At 45.2% G+C, this 17,007-nt stretch overlaps 1 protein-coding gene across 4 annotated transcripts in view; it reads left to right on the top strand.

The window, feature by feature from the left end:
• PPP4R3B (protein phosphatase 4 regulatory subunit 3B) overlaps positions 1–17,007 on the top strand; it is a 99,961-nt gene that overhangs the window by 12,144 nt on the left and 70,810 nt on the right. For all 4 annotated transcript variants that reach the window (XM_082252367.1, XM_082252369.1, XM_082252366.1 and 1 more), the window contains exons 2-3: positions 8,159–8,214; positions 12,853–12,951. In XM_082252367.1, coding sequence (XP_082108493.1) covers positions 8,159–8,214; positions 12,853–12,951 — 155 coding nt within the window. The remainder of the gene's footprint in view (positions 1–8,158; positions 8,215–12,852; positions 12,952–17,007) is intronic.

Here is a 17,007-nt window from a genome sequence, read left to right as displayed (position 1 = left end):
TTAAAATGAAGCAGTGGGGGCTATGAAATCCCCCCCCCCCACACACACACACACACACACACACACACACTCACAGCTGATGTTGGTGGACTGTTGAATCACTCTTAGTTTATTACATTTAGAGCCCATTCACATTAGCGCGACATGTCAGCCTGACAAGTCGCGGTCCATTGATTAGCACAGGACCCGTTCTAATAGGAGCGACACAAGTCGCTCCGACTTAGAAAAAGGGTCCTGTACTACTTTGGGGTGACCTCGGAGCGACTTGCATAGACTTCCATTATGTGAAGTCTCTGCAAGTCGCGCCGAAGTTGCGGTGCACGCGACTTCACAGGTCGCCCCCCAAAGTCGTGTCGCACTAGTCTGAATGGGCTCTTTTTGAAATTTGTTGTTGAAATCCTAAAGTTGCAAAGTCAAAAGTCATTATAATGTAATATATTGCAGTTTATCAGATTATGATGTGGTGGCCATGTGTATTTTTTTAAAGCTAGGTACGTTTCAGAAAAAAACCTATTGATCCTGCCAGAAATCTTGTGCCCTTATCTGACATTGCAGATTGGCCTTCCCATTTCTCTTCAGTGGGCTACAAAACACCCCTCACCTTCATCATTTTAACAAGAGGAGGGGGAGATGTTTGTAGTCCAAATTTAAGAGAAGATCCTAGGCTCTGTTACTGGCAGGATCACCAGGTGAAAAAAAAGCACTGCAGTCACCACATCTTAGATTCCAAAGTTAAGGGGTGTTGGAGGCCAGAACCAGCACTGGAGTCCCTAAAAGATTAACTTTAGTGGACCAAAATCACATTCTAAACTTGGCTGACAGTGAAATAGCAGGGATTTGGCCCCATATTGCCATTTGATTTATCGTTCTAATGAACAATTGATTCATGTGAGGCATGTCAATTCTCTAAACATCTACAGGCTCCTTTTCATAGGGCATGTCCCGGCAAAGCCCTTTGAGCTCTTTATCTTTATACATATTACGTATGCATCATTTTTCAGTAGCTTGTGGAGTTTTTTTGAAGTGGTTGACTTGTTGGCAGACACTGCCTTTATATTTGTATACATGTTTGAAGTAAACTTGTTCCATATCTTTGAGATTCAGCCATACACTTTTTTTTTTCTCATTCAATGTGAATGAAGGAATCTTCCCTGGCAGACAGCTGCTGCATCCGCTGTGTGAATACCTGGTAGTGTAGAGTACTGACCACATCTGGTTTAAAGGTAGTCCCTGTTCAGCAGATAATTTTCTACAAAGCTTCTTTCATATTTTTATTTCTTTTCTTTTATGTGACTTTTGTTGAGCTCAGTGGTGCTGACAAGCCTAACCAAGGCTTGATTTTCAGACAATCCACCAGGAATGGGGCCAAAATTTGAGCTGTGTAATGCCTAGTACAGGCGGTCCATGGATTACAAACCAGATAGGGACTGTAGGTTTGTTCTTAAGTTAAATTTGATTGTAAGTTGGAACAGGTACAATTTTTTTTTTTTTTTTTTAAATGCCAAAATAATATTTTTTAAATTTTCTAAATGTGGCACGCAGCTTCTCCAGACCCATTGACAAGGCTCCTTCAGCATGAAGGTGCGCCCTCACCTGTATTGGGGGTGGGGCGACATCTTCGCTGGTTCCCAGACCCATGGACTTCCCTGGTACAAGACAAGTGGGTCTACAAAGTCATTTGGTCCAGTTGCAAGATCGAGTTTCACTCTTGTCCCCCTGGCAAGGTTCTTTCCCTCCAACTTGCGCCTGTCCGTGGACCGCTTACAGGGTCTGTTTGGGGTGGTACAAAACCTGTTACTTTAAGGGCTGATTGTCCCAGTTCCAATTTCGGAATATTTTCGGGTTTTTACTCAAACCTGTTTACAGTTCCCAGTAAAGAAAGCAAGGTGTGTCCAATCCTGGACCTCAAGGCGCTGAACTGTTTTGTACGGGTGCAGAAGTTCGGAATGGAGTCCATTTGCATGGTGGTGCATCAGGGGGATTTTTATGCCTCTGTCGACATCAAGGCTTCTTACCTTCAGGTCTGCAATTCGTCTCCTGCTGTCCAGCAGATGGTCATCCCTCCGGACTTGCATGCAGGTGCTGGGCCTTATGGTGTCCAACTTCGAGGAGGTTCCATTTGCACAGTTCCATACAAAGTCCCTGCAATGGGAGATGCTAGCCAAATGGGACAAGACTCCGCAGTCTCTGGACAATCCAATCCGGCTGAGTCGGGGAACGGAGTCCCTGATATGGTGGCTTTGTTCTCTGGCTCTCCGTCTGGGCAAATCCTTCCTCTCCTTGTATTGGACAGTGCGGAGACATCCTCTGGAAACATTCTGCTCAGGGGATCTGTACACTGGAAGACTCCAGACTACCGATCAATGTTTTGGAACTCTGAGTGATCAGACTATGTCTGGACGATTGGACAGATCGTCTTCAGGGATGCCCAGTGCACATTCAATCAGGCAATGCCATGGCGGCTTATGTCCACCACCAAGGGGGCACAAAGTGTCCTAGAAGGTCTTGAGGTAGCTGACATTCTAAGGTGGGCAAAACAGTTCGTTCCAGCCCTCTTCACCATACACATTCCCGGGGTGGAAAACTGGCTGGCGGATTACCTCAGTCGACACGTGTTGGACCAAGGAGAGTGTTCCCTTCATCCATCCAATGGTGTTTCCTCAGTTGTGTCTCTGGTGGGGCATCCCTGAGGGGGATCTGTTGGTGTCTTGGCTCAACAGAAAGGTGCAGAGGTTTGTGGCTGGGTCACGCGATCCTCTGGCGGACGCCACAAACGCGTTGTTGGGGTCCGTGTGATTTACGATTTTTATTCTCTCCAGCTTCTACCAAGATTTCTACGCAGGATCGAGGCAGAAGGGATTCCCGGTCATCTTAGTGGCTCCGGACTGGCCCCGCTGGGCTTTCTCTGGTGTTTCTGGTCGCCGACGTTCCTTGGAAGCTTCCTCTCAGGGAGGATCTGCTGTCTTAAAGTGGAGTTCCACCCTATTTTTATACTTACCTCCATCTTCTCGCTCCGGGTCACCTGAAAAAGAAATGGATAATCGCATATTTTTTTTTTTTTTTTTTTTACCTCGTAGCGAAGAAAAAATACTTACCTTACTTCCTTCTTCCTCCTTCCTCGGCCGCGGCCCGTCGTCACTTCCTGGCTCTGCAATGATTCCTGGGAGCTGAACGTCATAGCTCCCAGGAATCATTGCGCCTGCACCGGCCCCGACGTCAGTTCCGGGTCGCGCGCGTCATCCCCTTCTAAACAGCTTCTGGGCATGCCCAGAAGCTGTAGAGGGATGACGCGCGCGACCCGGAAGTGACGTCGGGGCCGGCGCAGAGCATCGTGGGACCAAAGAAGGCGGAAGAAGACGCCGAAGGGGATCTCGCTGGCTTCAAGCTGCCCACATCTGAGATGGCAGCGCTGGACAAGACGTTTGCAAGGTAAGTATTTGTCCTAACAGGTAAGTGCAACCCGGGACAGATCAGAGGCTAGCCATTGTGGAATGTACTAGCCCTGACTGTCCCGGGGGTATTAAAAAAAAAAAAAAAATCCAGGGTGGAACTCCGCTTTAAGGACCAATCTTCCATCCTACTTTACAGTCGCTTGCTTTGATGGCTTGGCTGTTGGAAAGCCAGTTGCTGAAGGATAGAGGTTTATCGGAGTCTGTGATTCCTACTCTGTTAAAAGCTAGGAAATCTACTTCTAGGAAGATCTACTATCGTACGTGGAAGACGTACATTGCATGGTGTGAGTCTCTTGAGGTTTGTCCTTGCTCTTTCTCGGTGGCACAGGTCTTGACCTTCCTTCAACAGGGGGTTGAGCAGAAATTGGCCTTAAGTACCATCAAGGGCCAGGTGTCGACCTTGGTGGTCTTCTTCCAACGACCCTTGTCCACACTCCCTGGTGTGTACCTTTCTTCAGGGAGTCCGACATTTGGTTCCTCCAGTGCGGTCTCCGTTGTCACCTTGGGACCTCAATTTGGTGCTTTCGGTCCTCCAGAAGCCTCCCTTTGAGAATCTTTGGGGGATTCCCTTGCTTACACTGTTTTAGAAGGTGGCTCTTTTGGTGACTATTACCTCTGCACGTAGGGTGTCAGAACTGGTGGCGTTATCCTGTCGTATACCTTACCTGGTGGTTCACAGAGTTAAAGTGGTTCTTCGCCCCTGTCCAATCGTTCCTCCCAAAGATTGTCTCTAATTTTCATTTGAATGTTTCCTTCCCTGTGTCCCAGGCCTAAACATCTGAAGTAAATTGCTTGCATGACTTGGATGTGTTCCGGACAATTAGGGTGTACCTGGCAGCTACGGAGTCTTTCAAGAAGTCAGACTCACTATTTGTGCCCACGGATGGACCTCAGAAAGGGTTGTCCTCTTCCTCTGCAACCATTTCCAGATGGATCTGACAGATGGTGATTCAGGCCTATTCCATCAAGGGCCAGGTTTCTCCGTTCCCTTTCAAGGGGCACTCTTTTTGGGCACTTAGTGCCTCCTGGGCCTTCCGTCATCAGATGTCAGTGACCCAGGTTTGCAAGGGCGGCCACCTGGGCGTCAGTGCACACTTACACAAAGTTTTATAAAGTGGATGTGTTGGCATCTGTGGATGCTTCTTTTGGGCGTAAGGTTTTGCAGGCTGCTGTTTAGGGGACCTGATCCTCTTCGAGGGTGTATTGTTTTTTTTCAGGTAAGCTCCAGTTGTTTTGGTTGAGCTCCTGTTGCCTGGTTGGCTACTGTTTTAGCCTTGGAATCTTTTTTTGCTGCGCCCACCCATCATGTTTAACACTGCTTTGGGACGTCCCAATGGTTATGAAGATCTGGAGCGGTGTCTGCCAATGAATGAAAGAGAAAATGGGATTTTTGACTTACTGTAAAATCCATTTCTCTGATGTTGATTGACGGACACAGCACCCAACCCTCTGTGGAGTTGTAATTCTTCTGACACTGCTTTTAACACTTGAGTACCTATAGCAGAGAGATGGAGCATACCCCCTGGGTCTGCCCATGGTCATAGCCAGATTTTCTGCCTAGTGTCCTACTCCTGTAGGGGGCAGTATAACCCAATGGTTATGAAGTTCAGGAGCTGTGTCTGTCAATAACTATCAGAGAAATGGATTTTACGGTAAGTCAAAATCCCATTATTTTACAGATAGGGGCTGGATTGTAATGTTTCTAAGTTTTAATATTGTGCTGAGGTCTACTTTAAGTTGTGTTTTACAAGCTTTCCTTTTCCCCCCTTTTGATTTAATGAATAGTGAATTGTTCATTTGTTTCTTGGAAAAGTGAACACTGTGACGTAAGCATGTATTATAAAACATCAACTCAGAGGTGCTATTAATAGCCTTTTACTTCATAGTGTTCAAGCTCCTTTAAGCTTAATAGCACTACGTTCTTATTATATGGCTGAAGTTTGGGCCTCTTTACAATGCAAAACAAATGTAAGCATAGAATTGACATTTTTGATTGATTGGGCAATTGTTGAATGGTAAATATGTAAATTAGAGAAACAACCAACTGATTGGTCAGCAGAGAAGTTTCTATGAACCTTTTTACAGTTTCAAAGATCTGTACATTGTCCATAAACATGTGAGTTCAGTTGGCTTTTGTCCAATTTGGCCCTAGTATGTGTATATTCATATGATATAAGGACCCTATAAAGGAGAAGTGGCTGTACTTCTCATGTGGATCTTCTGTTCTAAAATAAGCATTTCATAATGTGCTAGTATGCAATAAATACTAGCACATTGTCTTACAGGGAATTTTTTTTTGAAAGGCTGCGGTTTACTACCACTTTAAGGCAGGTACAGTTGTAAATGTAAAGTGCTGAATAAAATTGTTGGTTCTTTATAAACACTTGTAAAGTTGAACTGTTTTCTGGTTTCATGAGAAAACTGTCCAATTTACTTTACCTGATTGTGAGGTAACTAGGCTTGCAACGGGTTTTGCCATACAGGCTTATGATCAGAATATCTAGGTCTAGATCAAAATCCAGATGTACTGCCATATATGCTGACACATGGGGGTTATTTACTAAAACTGGAGAGTGAAAAATCATCTGGTTCAGCTGTGCCTGGTAGCCAATCGGCTTGTTCAATTAAGCTTTAACAAAAAACCCTGGAAGCTGTTTGGTTTTCATGCAGGGCTGCACCAGATTTTGCAATCAGGTTTTAGTAGAACAACCCCATGCAGTTATAACAGTGCTGGATAAATCCCAGGAAATGTGGTGTTCCTGAAATGCAAAATAAAACTACGTTTCATTAATCGTCAGTGTAACCAACAATTCTGTCTTGTATACCTTAGGCCCCTTTCACACAGGCGGACCGTTCAGATCCACCTGTCCGGTTTTTGTTTTTGGCAGATCTGAACGGATCCTCCATGCATCTCTATGGGGCATCGGATGTCAGCGGAAAGCTGTCCACTGACATCCGATCCGTCAAATCTGGACGGATGGAAACCCTATTTTCGGATCAGATGAGAATGGACAGGCGGTCTGTTCTCATCCAATTCTCCCATAGAGAACAACGGGGACCTGACAGCTCTGTCTCCGCACACAGCCCTGAGACAGAGCTGCCATCCGCCTGCTCAGCGAGTGATCGGCGGATCGATCCCCCGCTGAGAAAAACTGAGTCCGCTGACGGACTCTACAGTGTGAAAGGGGCCTAATGGCTGCTAGACTGCTTAAAGTGACACTAAGTATCTGTAATGAGCATAGAGCTGTGTGCTGCTTATTCAAAATGGAAATGAGGGGAAAATGGACAGGTTAAGGATCTGTCAGAGGACGTTACAAGGAGGCAGACAAACACAGTAAAAAATTATTTTATTAAGTAAATTAGTGTGGTAATAGGCTGCTTTCACACTGCTCTGTTGGTAACGTTTTTTTTTTTTTTTCCGCTATAAACAAAAAAAAAAAGTTCTAAAAAAAAAAATATCTTTTTTACTTTCTGCTATAAAACATATCCAAGAAAAAAAAAATGTATTCATCAATTTAGGCCAATATGTATTCTGCTACATATTTTTGTTAAAAAAAAAAAAAAGCGCATTGGTTTGATTGGATTGCAAAAGTTATAGCGTCTACAAACTATGGGATATATATATATATATATATATATATATATATATATATATATATATATATATATATATATATATATATATATATATATATATACATTTTTTTTTTTTTTTTTTTTTAACTAGTAATGGCAACGATCAGCGACTTCTAGCGTGACTGTGATATTGTGCCGGACATTCTGATACACATGACATTTTTTGGGAACCAGTGACCCTAATACAAAATGCACTGTTACTGTACTAATGACTCTGGCCTGGAAGGGGTTGACATCAGGGGCAATCAAAGGGTTAATTGTGTGCCTAGCCAGTGTTTTACTAAACTGTGTGATGTTCTTTTACTAGGGGAAGACATAGATCCTAGCCTCTGCTTTGTAGGATCCATGCCTTCCCTCCTGTCAGAAGAGCAATCCCCCTTGGTTACATAGGCAGATCACTTTCTGTCTGATGATCGGCAGATGCCAGCGGTGGCATGCATTCGCATTCCCGAAGTGCAGGGTCACGTGTGTGTATATATAAGTTATACTGCGCACAGCTGCCGCCCTATAGCAGGTTTAGCACGCGGTTACACTTGAACCTACAGGTAAGGCTTACCTGTAGGTACAGTGAATATCTCCTAAACTTGCACTGTTTAGGAGATATAGAAGATAATCACACTGCATGCAGCCGGTGACATCACCAGCTCATGCGCTCCCTTCAGAACTCTGTGCCGTGGCTATGACGTCATCACAGCTCGGGCAATCAGACGGCCGAAGCACACGAACTCGGAAGGAACACCAGGTGAAGATGGATGCCCTGTCAGCAGTGACAGCGTGCCGCTGGAGGGCTTCGTTCTAAGGTAAGCATTTCATAATGTGCTAGTGTGCAAAGCATACTAGCACATTATGCTATTGTCTTACAGGGTTTTTTTATTTATTTATTTTAAAAAGACTGTGGTTTACTACTGCTTTAATGGAGCCTCCAATGGCAGTAATATCTAACATGTTTTAATCTTTCCCTTTACCCAAAACAAGGAAAAATTTGTTTTTTAGATACTTTTAATCCTTAATATTTTGTAACATTTTTAATGTCATTTAAATGATGGTTTGATGTTTTGTATCTTTTTCAGGTTCGTTGCTTTTAGAATCAAAAATAAATCCAAATACCGCATATCAGAAGCAGCAGGTAAGAGCAAACCGATGTTTGTTACATTTCGGTAAAACCTCTCCAAAGGGCAAAAATCTGCATGTTCTCCCTCCAGTTAGTTGGCTGCAGTTTATTCATTTAAAAGTTGATTTATTTAAGTTAATTAATTCAAAAAGTGAACCTCATTGATTTGATAATGATGCCTTGCACACAGAGTGATATATTTCAAACATTTCTTTCTTTTAATTTTGAAGATTTTGGCTTACAGCTAGTGAAAACCCAAAATTCCATATCTCAGAAAATTAGAATGTTACACAAGACCAAAAAAAAGGATTTTGAATACAGAATTGTTGGCTTATTGAAAATTATGTCCATGTATACAGTATAGTATGCACTCAATACTTGGTCGAGGCTCCTTTTGAATAAATGACTGCATCAGTGCGGCGTGGCACTGATGCAATCAGTCTGTGGCACTGCTGAGGTGTTATGGAAGCCCAGGTTGCTTTGATACCGGCCTTCAGCTTGTCTGCATTGTTGGGTCTGGTGTCTTTTTTTTCTCTTGACAATTCCCCACAGATTCTCAATGGGGTTTAGGTCAGATGAGTTTGCTGGCCGAACTAGTGCAGTGAGACCATGATTAATAAACCGGGTATTGGTACTTTTGGCAGTGTGGAAAGGTGCCAAGTCCTGCTGGAAAATGAAATCAGCATCTCCGTAAAGCTGGTCAGCCGAGGGAAGCCTGAAGTGCTCTAGAACAGTGGTCCTCAACTTCGGTCCTCAGGGCCCACTAACAGGCCAGGTTTGCAAGATAACTAAATTACATCACAGGTGATCTCATTTGATGCTCAGTGATTGCAGTATTCTAGTCTGCATCTCCCCAAGGTAATACTTAAAATCTGGCCTGTTAGTTGGCCCTGAGGACCACTGCTCTAGAAATTACTGGTAAAGGGCTTTGCTGGCTTAGGACTTGATAAAACCAACCAACACACACCAGCAGATGACATGGCTACCCAAATCATCACTGACTGTAGAAACCTCACACTGGACCTCATGCAACTTGGATTCTGTGCTTCTCCACTCTTCCTCCAGACTCTGGGACCTTAATTTCCTAATGAAATGCAAAATGCCAGAGTCCGTGATGATTTAGGGAGCCATGTCATCTGCTGGTGTTTGCGTCAACATCAGTAAGTCACTGGTCGATAAAACCTCATCAACAAAGGAATGTCCGTAAATTAGGATGTGTTTCCAGCGCGTTTTTGAGTTTCTTTTTCTTCAGGGGCAAAATTAAACCTTTTTTATAATAAAAATATAATCCAAATATATTGCCAAAATATGGAGCATACATGGCAAAAACTGTATTTTATATTTTGCATTTACTAATTAGACATTTACACCATTGATGAGACATACACTATCAGCCTATCCAAGGTATGAAAACAGGCCCAGCCAGTGCACTCCAATGACTGTCAGACCCAAAAAGAAGTGGCGCGGGGGGGGGGGCACAGAGATCCCAGGTTCAGCAATGACACTAAACTAAATCTAAATATGAAAACTACACTAGCCAAAGACAAAGAATTTTAAGACGCTATATTCACTCTTGAAGGTAGGCTTTTGAATGTCTCAAGCTTTGTTATGTCTTACCTTTTGTGGTGTTGAAGTCCAATTATTACCATTGAGTTATGGGACATTGACACGTGTGTGTGTGTGTGTGTGTGTGTGTGTGTGTGTGTGTATTATATACATACTTACACACTTTTAGAAAGATTTTTGTATGTTTTTACCATGTTTTTAAAGTGGAAGGCATGTCAAAACCTAATTAAGTTTAAATCTAGCTCTTTCTATCTACCCTGTAAAAAGAAAGATGCCTATAATTGACTATTCTGGAGCCGTTCAGGTCCAGTCACATGATCTCTCCAGCATCGGCTTCAATGTACAGGAGAGGCCGCCAACAGCTGCAGAGCCTGTGCGATGACGTCACCCATAGGCTTACTATGGGCATCTGTTGGCTGTCCCTGCTCTACACTGAAGCCAGCGCTAGGACCTCATCATGTGACCATAGCGACTTCAAAATAGGTAATTATAGGAATCTATGGGTTAGCATAGTGTCTAGTTTACGGTTATGATGTGCAAGGAATAAGGGGCCTGTGTTAGGGATTTGACTCTCCTGCAGTAGTCTGATTTTCAAGTAAATCCAAAGGCACTTTGCAATTGAAAAAAATATACAAAAGAAAAACACTGCAAGCAAGCGTTTAAACTCTTTATTTTTCTGTGGTGAAACCTGCAGGTTTTTTTTGTTTTTGTTTTGTTTGGTGGCAGGGTCTCTTTAAGGTGGGGATTTCCTAAATCCTGTAGGTAAGCTTACTTTTAAAATTGTAAACCTCAGTCATGAAATCTGAAGAAAGCACATATAGTGTACTTGTAGTGTTTACTCCTCTCTCTCCCCAAGGTGGTGCTTCATTCCTCAGTTATCAGCATGTCCCAGGTCTGGGAAGGGGTGTGCCCTTCCTCCAATCAGCTATCACACACTGTAAGAGCCGGTTCACACTGCCGCGACCATAAAGTCGCCCCATGTCGGAGCGACTTTTTACCGCGACTTCAGCGCCACTTGTGAATTATTTTGCGCAACCTATATGACAGACGACTTTGTGTTTGGCCAATCAGAATATGATGTGTTGTGACCCAATTCCCCTTTTCTGATTTTTTTTTTTTTTTTTTTTTTTTTTTCTTTCACTCATTGCCCACCAGTGCCACGTATCAGTGTCCATCAGTGCCGCGTATCAGTGCCATGAATCAGTGTCCACCAGTGCCACTCACCCAGACCAGGCAGAGATAATGGAATATATATACCATTACATATATACCATTATATTTATATATATATATATATATATATATATAAAAAACATATAGGCATGGCTGCAATGTGGGGAATGCCTGGCTAATCTTTCTTCTTCCTGGAAAGTCTAACAAGTCGCTTCAATTAAGATAAGGAGGCGACTCCCATTGAAGTATATGGGACAAGTGGGATCACAAGTCGCCTCAAAGTAGTACAGGACCCTTTTCTGAAGTCGGAGCGACTTCAGTAGTGCCAATTAAGACGGCACTGATTGATTAACATTGCTTTTGTTATGTCAAGCGACCTGGGGCGACACAAGTTGCCTCACAAGTCGCGCTAGTGTGAATGGGCTCTAAACCTCCCCCCCCCATGCTCCTGACAGATGAAGAAGAATTTTAACACAATTCTGCCCTTTTGAAGGGGTGTAGGGAAGAGAAGACTGCAGATAAACAAAAAAAACCTACTGTATGTAGGAGGATTTTTTATCTCTGTGTATCATCTGAGGCCATTCACCTCACTGGGTATATGAGAGTGTTTACATCCACTTTAAGTAGACCTTTAGGCTCCGTTCCGCCCGCGATCCGGAGATTTATTGCAAATCGCGGGACGCCTAGCATTGCCCGTTGATTTGCAATAGCCCCCCAAACGCCGAGCGATGTTGCCGCGATTTCCGCCTGCCGAATCGCGGCAACATCGCGCAAACAAAATCGCGGGACGCAATACGCTCCAAAGAAGCTCTTGTACTCCAAAACGATCCAAACGCTGACTTGTGAATGCAGCCTTATAGTGGATGTAAACCCTCACATGTTCTTGGTGAACTGAACAGCCTCAGATGATACACAGAGATGAAACAAATCTCCCAACATAAGTTTTACTTGTATATGTGCTGTCTTCAGCTTTCTTTACTGTTTAGAAAGTGTGCGTCCTGTTAGAATTTTCTCTTCCTGATTCACCTGTGGGTGTGGATTCTTGGCATACAATGTGAGACAGCTGATTGGAGGAAAGTCACACACCCCCCTCTCCACATAGGCAGAAACAAGAAGAGCTGTGCTGTGAATATACCAGCTGTGTACTAATCTATTTCTATGCACCCACCCCGACACAAAATTCAGCCTGGTTTTATCTCCGTTAAAGAACTTGTCAGAAGTTTTCATGCTGATAACAGAAGAACGGAGCAGGAGAAATCCATTTTGGGCTTTGAAGAGAGATTGCTAAACGCTACAGATAGATGTCAAATTTCATTAATGGGGTTAACAGTATCTCACAAACGTGAGTACACCCCTAAGTTAAAATGTCAAAATTGGGACAAAAGCGTTAATATTTTGTGTGGCCACCATTATTTTCCTGCACCGCCTTAACCTTCTCTTGGGCATGGAGTTCACCAGAGCTTCACAGGTTGCCACTGGAGTCCTCTTCACTCCTCCATGATGATATCACGGAGCTAGTGGATGTTAGAGACCTTGAGCTCCTCCACCTTCCGTTTGAGGATGCCCCACAGATGCTCAATATGGTTTAGGTCTGGAGACATGCTTGGCCAGTCCATCACAATCGCCTTTACCCTCATCTTTCTTCATTATTGTCACATGAAAAGATTAAAATAAGATATTTGCAAAAATGTGAGGAGTGTACACACTTTTGTGAGATACTGTACATTCACTTTAATGTGTATTTACATATGGTAATCTTGTGGGCCAAGTGATGAACAGCTTTATGCCAGCTATACATAGCACAATTTTGGATGTCCAGCCTATCTTACTAAAACGCATATAATAAAACTTTATTGGATGACTTAAAAGAAAATGCATTTTTTAAAAAAAATTTATGTAATTGTTTGTTCTCAGGATACGTTGATTGTTTGGTCTGAAGCAGAAAATTATGATTTGGCTCTCAGCTTTCAAGAAAAGGCTGGTTGTGATGAAATCTGGGAAAAGATATGCCAGGTAAATGTTTTTTCCTTTTACTGATAATTCACTTATACAGTAATTCAGAATGATATTCAGCCATAGACATGCAGTACAAAGAAAATTCCCAGCTCCGCTTACCAGCCAGCTCCCAACAAACCATCCTGTTTAACAATTCACAATAAAAATGGGGGTTTGCATACATTTGCAAATACATGCGTAAGCTGCAGAGGCAACAGCACCCCAGTATTATCTCCTGAAAGTGTTACTAAACCCACAACAGTAAAATCAGTCTGTATATGCAGTAAAGCATGCTTGTAATCCTCACTGTGGAATAGAAGGGGGTTAATCCTCTGCATTGTGTATAAAGGCTGTGTGATCCTGTCTCTCTGATCCTCCTCCTTTAACTCCAATCTATCCCCTGATAGATCTGAGCATTAGGAGTCAGGCTGCACATGCTCAGTTTGGTGTATATTGCTAGTGGGTTTTTTTTTCCCCGGAGAGTGCATGTGATCAGCACAGGGCCAATCAGCACTGTCCAGACAGAGGATCACAGGAGAATGAAGACTCCTCCTACAAGCTTTAAGCAGACACTAATAAGTCACAAGACTGCTGTATACTGCTGATGTAAAAAGGTATTTAGCAGTTTATATTTACTGAAACGATTGCATTTCCATGTTCTGCGTACTGTGGGAGACCAGATATAGGTAATGCAGGGTCCTGGGTTTAGTACCACTTCCGGACCGCGCGCCGCAGTTTCACTTTGGTACTTTGACGTTAAATACCAGTTTTAGTGGCAGCAGATAGCTGCCATAACCCCGGTATTTCCTTACTCGGCTGGTGGTCCTCTTTCACATAAAAGTTACGTAGTGAAGTCGAAAAAAAACATTCGTCCATCCAGTTCAACCTATTGTGTGTGTGTGTGTGTGTGTGTGTGCGCGCGCGCGCTGTTAACCGTACATTGTATACCCCTGTATGTTGTGGTCTTTAAGGTGCCCGTCGAATAGTTTTTTAAAACTATTGATGCTCCCCACTAATACCACTGAAGAGAATTCCACATACCCACTCCTCTGACAGTAAAGAACCCCCTAGGTGTTTTAAGGTTAAAGGGAAAAGTGATCCCAGCTGCAAATTCGCTGCTGGATCACTTTTATGGGCGGCGGGGGAGGCCGCTTACTGGAGCCATTGGTACCAGGGAAAACTATTCGATGCTCTGAGGTGCTGTGCAGAAAGTCGAGTGAGGGCAAGATGGCCCCCACTCGACTATATGGCCTTGGCGGACCGGAGCAACATTGTACGTGGCTTCTGCCCAACGGCCTTAAAGAGCCCATTTTTTTTTTTCTTGTTGAAAAAGACATTTCTCTTTCGTTTGACGGACACAGCTCCTGATTTTCTTAACCATTGGGTTATACTGCCCCCTTCAGGGGTAGGACACTAGGCATTAAAAAAAAGTCTGGCTGCGCCTATGGGCAGTCCCAGGGGGTATACTCCCTCTCTCTGCTATAGGTACCCAGTTTTTTTTCTGCCTGGTCAGGAGTAAAGACCTACTTCCTTGCTAGGTTCTATGGTCCTGGCAATTTTTTCTTTTTAGATTTGTTTTTTTCCTGTGAGATCAACAATCAGCTGCCGGACTGGGAAACGGGCTGGATAATCTAGATCCAGTAGTCACCCCAGTCTGGCCAGCGAGCACGCGCGTGGGAGACCTCAGCTCTGCGCTAGGCCGGCCCGCGCGATATCCCCACCGGACGGGGGCTGGTCTCGCGAGGTCGCATACGACCGGGCCCCAGCCCCCGTCGCAGTGTTCCTCCTGGCCGAAAGCCCCCTATTCCAAGAGGAGGTTCTGTCTGCAGCGGTGCCCATCTGGTTTCTGGAATGGTCCGTATCCGTCGCCTCCCCCTGGAGGGTTTTGAGGTGGATGTGGACCCCTCCATGGGACGGTCGGACCCCTGGGTTCCCTTCCTTACCATTAAGCACCCCCCTCATCAGTCTGGTGGTCCCTGTGGGCCATCTCGCCCCCCCCCCCCCCCCTTCCTTCACTGACGCTGGAGCTGTATGGCGGCCTGGTTCACCACCTAGGATGGGAGCAGGGTGCTGTGCTGGGGGAGGGGGGCTGCACGATCGGGCGATCCGCTGTGGGGGCTGTACATGGTGAGCGCTCCTGCCAGAGCCCCCCCCTTCCTGCCTGTGCTATTTTTGGAGGCCTAGGGATCCCTCCTGGGTCCCTAGGAGCACTGCGGTGCCGCCATTTTCTTGTAGCCTGTGTGCTTAATTCAAGGCGGTTCTTTTTCAGTGGTTTGCCATTGAAAATAGCAGCGGCCATGACAGTGTAACCCTCCGGGAAGGTGCCCCCTCACCTGTATCTGTGGTGGAGGGGACGTCTTCGCTGGTTCCCTGACCGGTGGACTCCCCTTTGGTACAAGTTAGGTTGGTCCACGAGAGCATTTGATTTTTCTTGCCTCTATCGACATCAAGAGCGCTTACCTTCACATTCCAATATGTGTCGGTCTCTAGCGCTTCCTCTGCTTTGCCGGGGGAGAGGAGCATTATCAAATTGTGTCATTACCCATTGGTCTCGCTTCTACTCCTCATGTGTTCACAAAGTGTTGGCCCCGGTGCTAGCATTGTTACGCAAATGGGGGATCGTGGTACTAGGCTACTTGAAAGACTTCCTCCTGCGAGTGGAGTCTCCTATTGCTCTGGTGGAAAACCTGGAGATCACCATACGAGCTTAAGGGTGTTCGGCTGGATTCTAAATTTTCAGTCTGCTCTGGTTTCGTCCACAAAGCTGGACTATCTTGTCTGACTCTGCCTTAGCCGGAGTGCTCCTTCTTCTGGGCATGCTTCAGAAACTGCAGGCTGTAATTGGTCTCCTGCTGTCCAGCAGATGATCCCTCCAGACTTGCATGCGGGTGCTGGGCCTGATGAGGTCTACCTTCGAGGCGGTTCCGTTTGCACAGTTCCGTACGAGGTCCCTGCAAGGGAGATTCTGGCCAAATGGGACAAGAATTCGCAGTCTCTGGACAATCGGATCCTGCTGAGACGGATAACAAAAGAGTCCCGGATAATGTGGCTTCATGCTTTGGCTGGGCAAATCCTTCCTCCCCTTGTATTGGACAGTGGTCACAGATGCCAGCCTGTCTGGCTGGGGAGGCGTCCTCTGCAAAATTTCCACTCCGGTGGTCTGTACCCTGGAAAAGTCCATACTTCCGATCAGTGTCTTGGTACTCCAAGCGTTGGACCAAAGGGAGTGGTTCCCCTATCCGGAAGTGTTTCATCAGTTGTGTCTCTGGTGGGGCATCACCGAGGTGGATCTGTTGGTGTCCCGGCTCAACTCTTGTGGTTCGATTATGGGATCCTCTGGCGGACGCCATGGTTGCGCTGGTGGCCCCGTGGGTTCAGTATCGTCTGTTTTTTGCCTTTCTACCTCTCAAGCTTCTGCCAAGACTTCTACGCAGGATCGAGGCAGAAGGGATTCTGTCATCTTGGTGGCCCAGGACTGGCCTCGCCAGGGTTGGTATGCCGATCTGGTGCAGCTGATCGCCGGCGTTCCTTGGAAGCTTTCTCTGAGGGAGGATATGCTGTCCCAAGGACCAGTCTTCCATCCTACTTTACAGTCGCTGGATTTGACAGCTTGACTGTTGAACGCAGGGTGCTGGTAGAGGCTTGTCTGAGTCGGTGATTCCAACGCTGTTAAGCTAGGAAATCTACTAGGAAGACTAGTTTGACGTACATTGCGTGGTGTAAGTTTTTGGGTCAGGTGTCGACCTTAGTGGTCTTCTTTCAACGACCCTTGGCCACATAGACCTTGGTGTGTACTTTTCTTCTGGAAGATAGGCTCTTGACCCCTCCAGTGCCGTCTCTGTTGCTGCCTTTGGACTTCAATTTGGTGCTCTCAGTCCCCCAGAAGCCTCCTTTTGAGAATCTTCGGGCTATTCCCCTGCTTACCCTGTCCCAGAAGGTGGACTTTTTTGGTGGCTTTCACCTCTGCGCACAGGGTGTCAGAATTGGTGGCATTACCCTGTTGTTCACCTTACTTGGTGGTTCTTTGCCTCTGTCCCTTGTTCCTTCCAAAAGGTTGTCTCTGATATTCATTTG

Source organism: Pelophylax lessonae, assembly GCF_965119305.1.
Source record: "Pelophylax lessonae genome assembly, chromosome: 3".
NCBI lineage: Eukaryota > Metazoa > Chordata > Amphibia > Anura > Ranidae > Pelophylax > Pelophylax lessonae.
The sequence above is the reverse complement of the archived record's forward strand: the minus strand, read 5'-3'. Positions and strand labels throughout refer to the sequence as shown.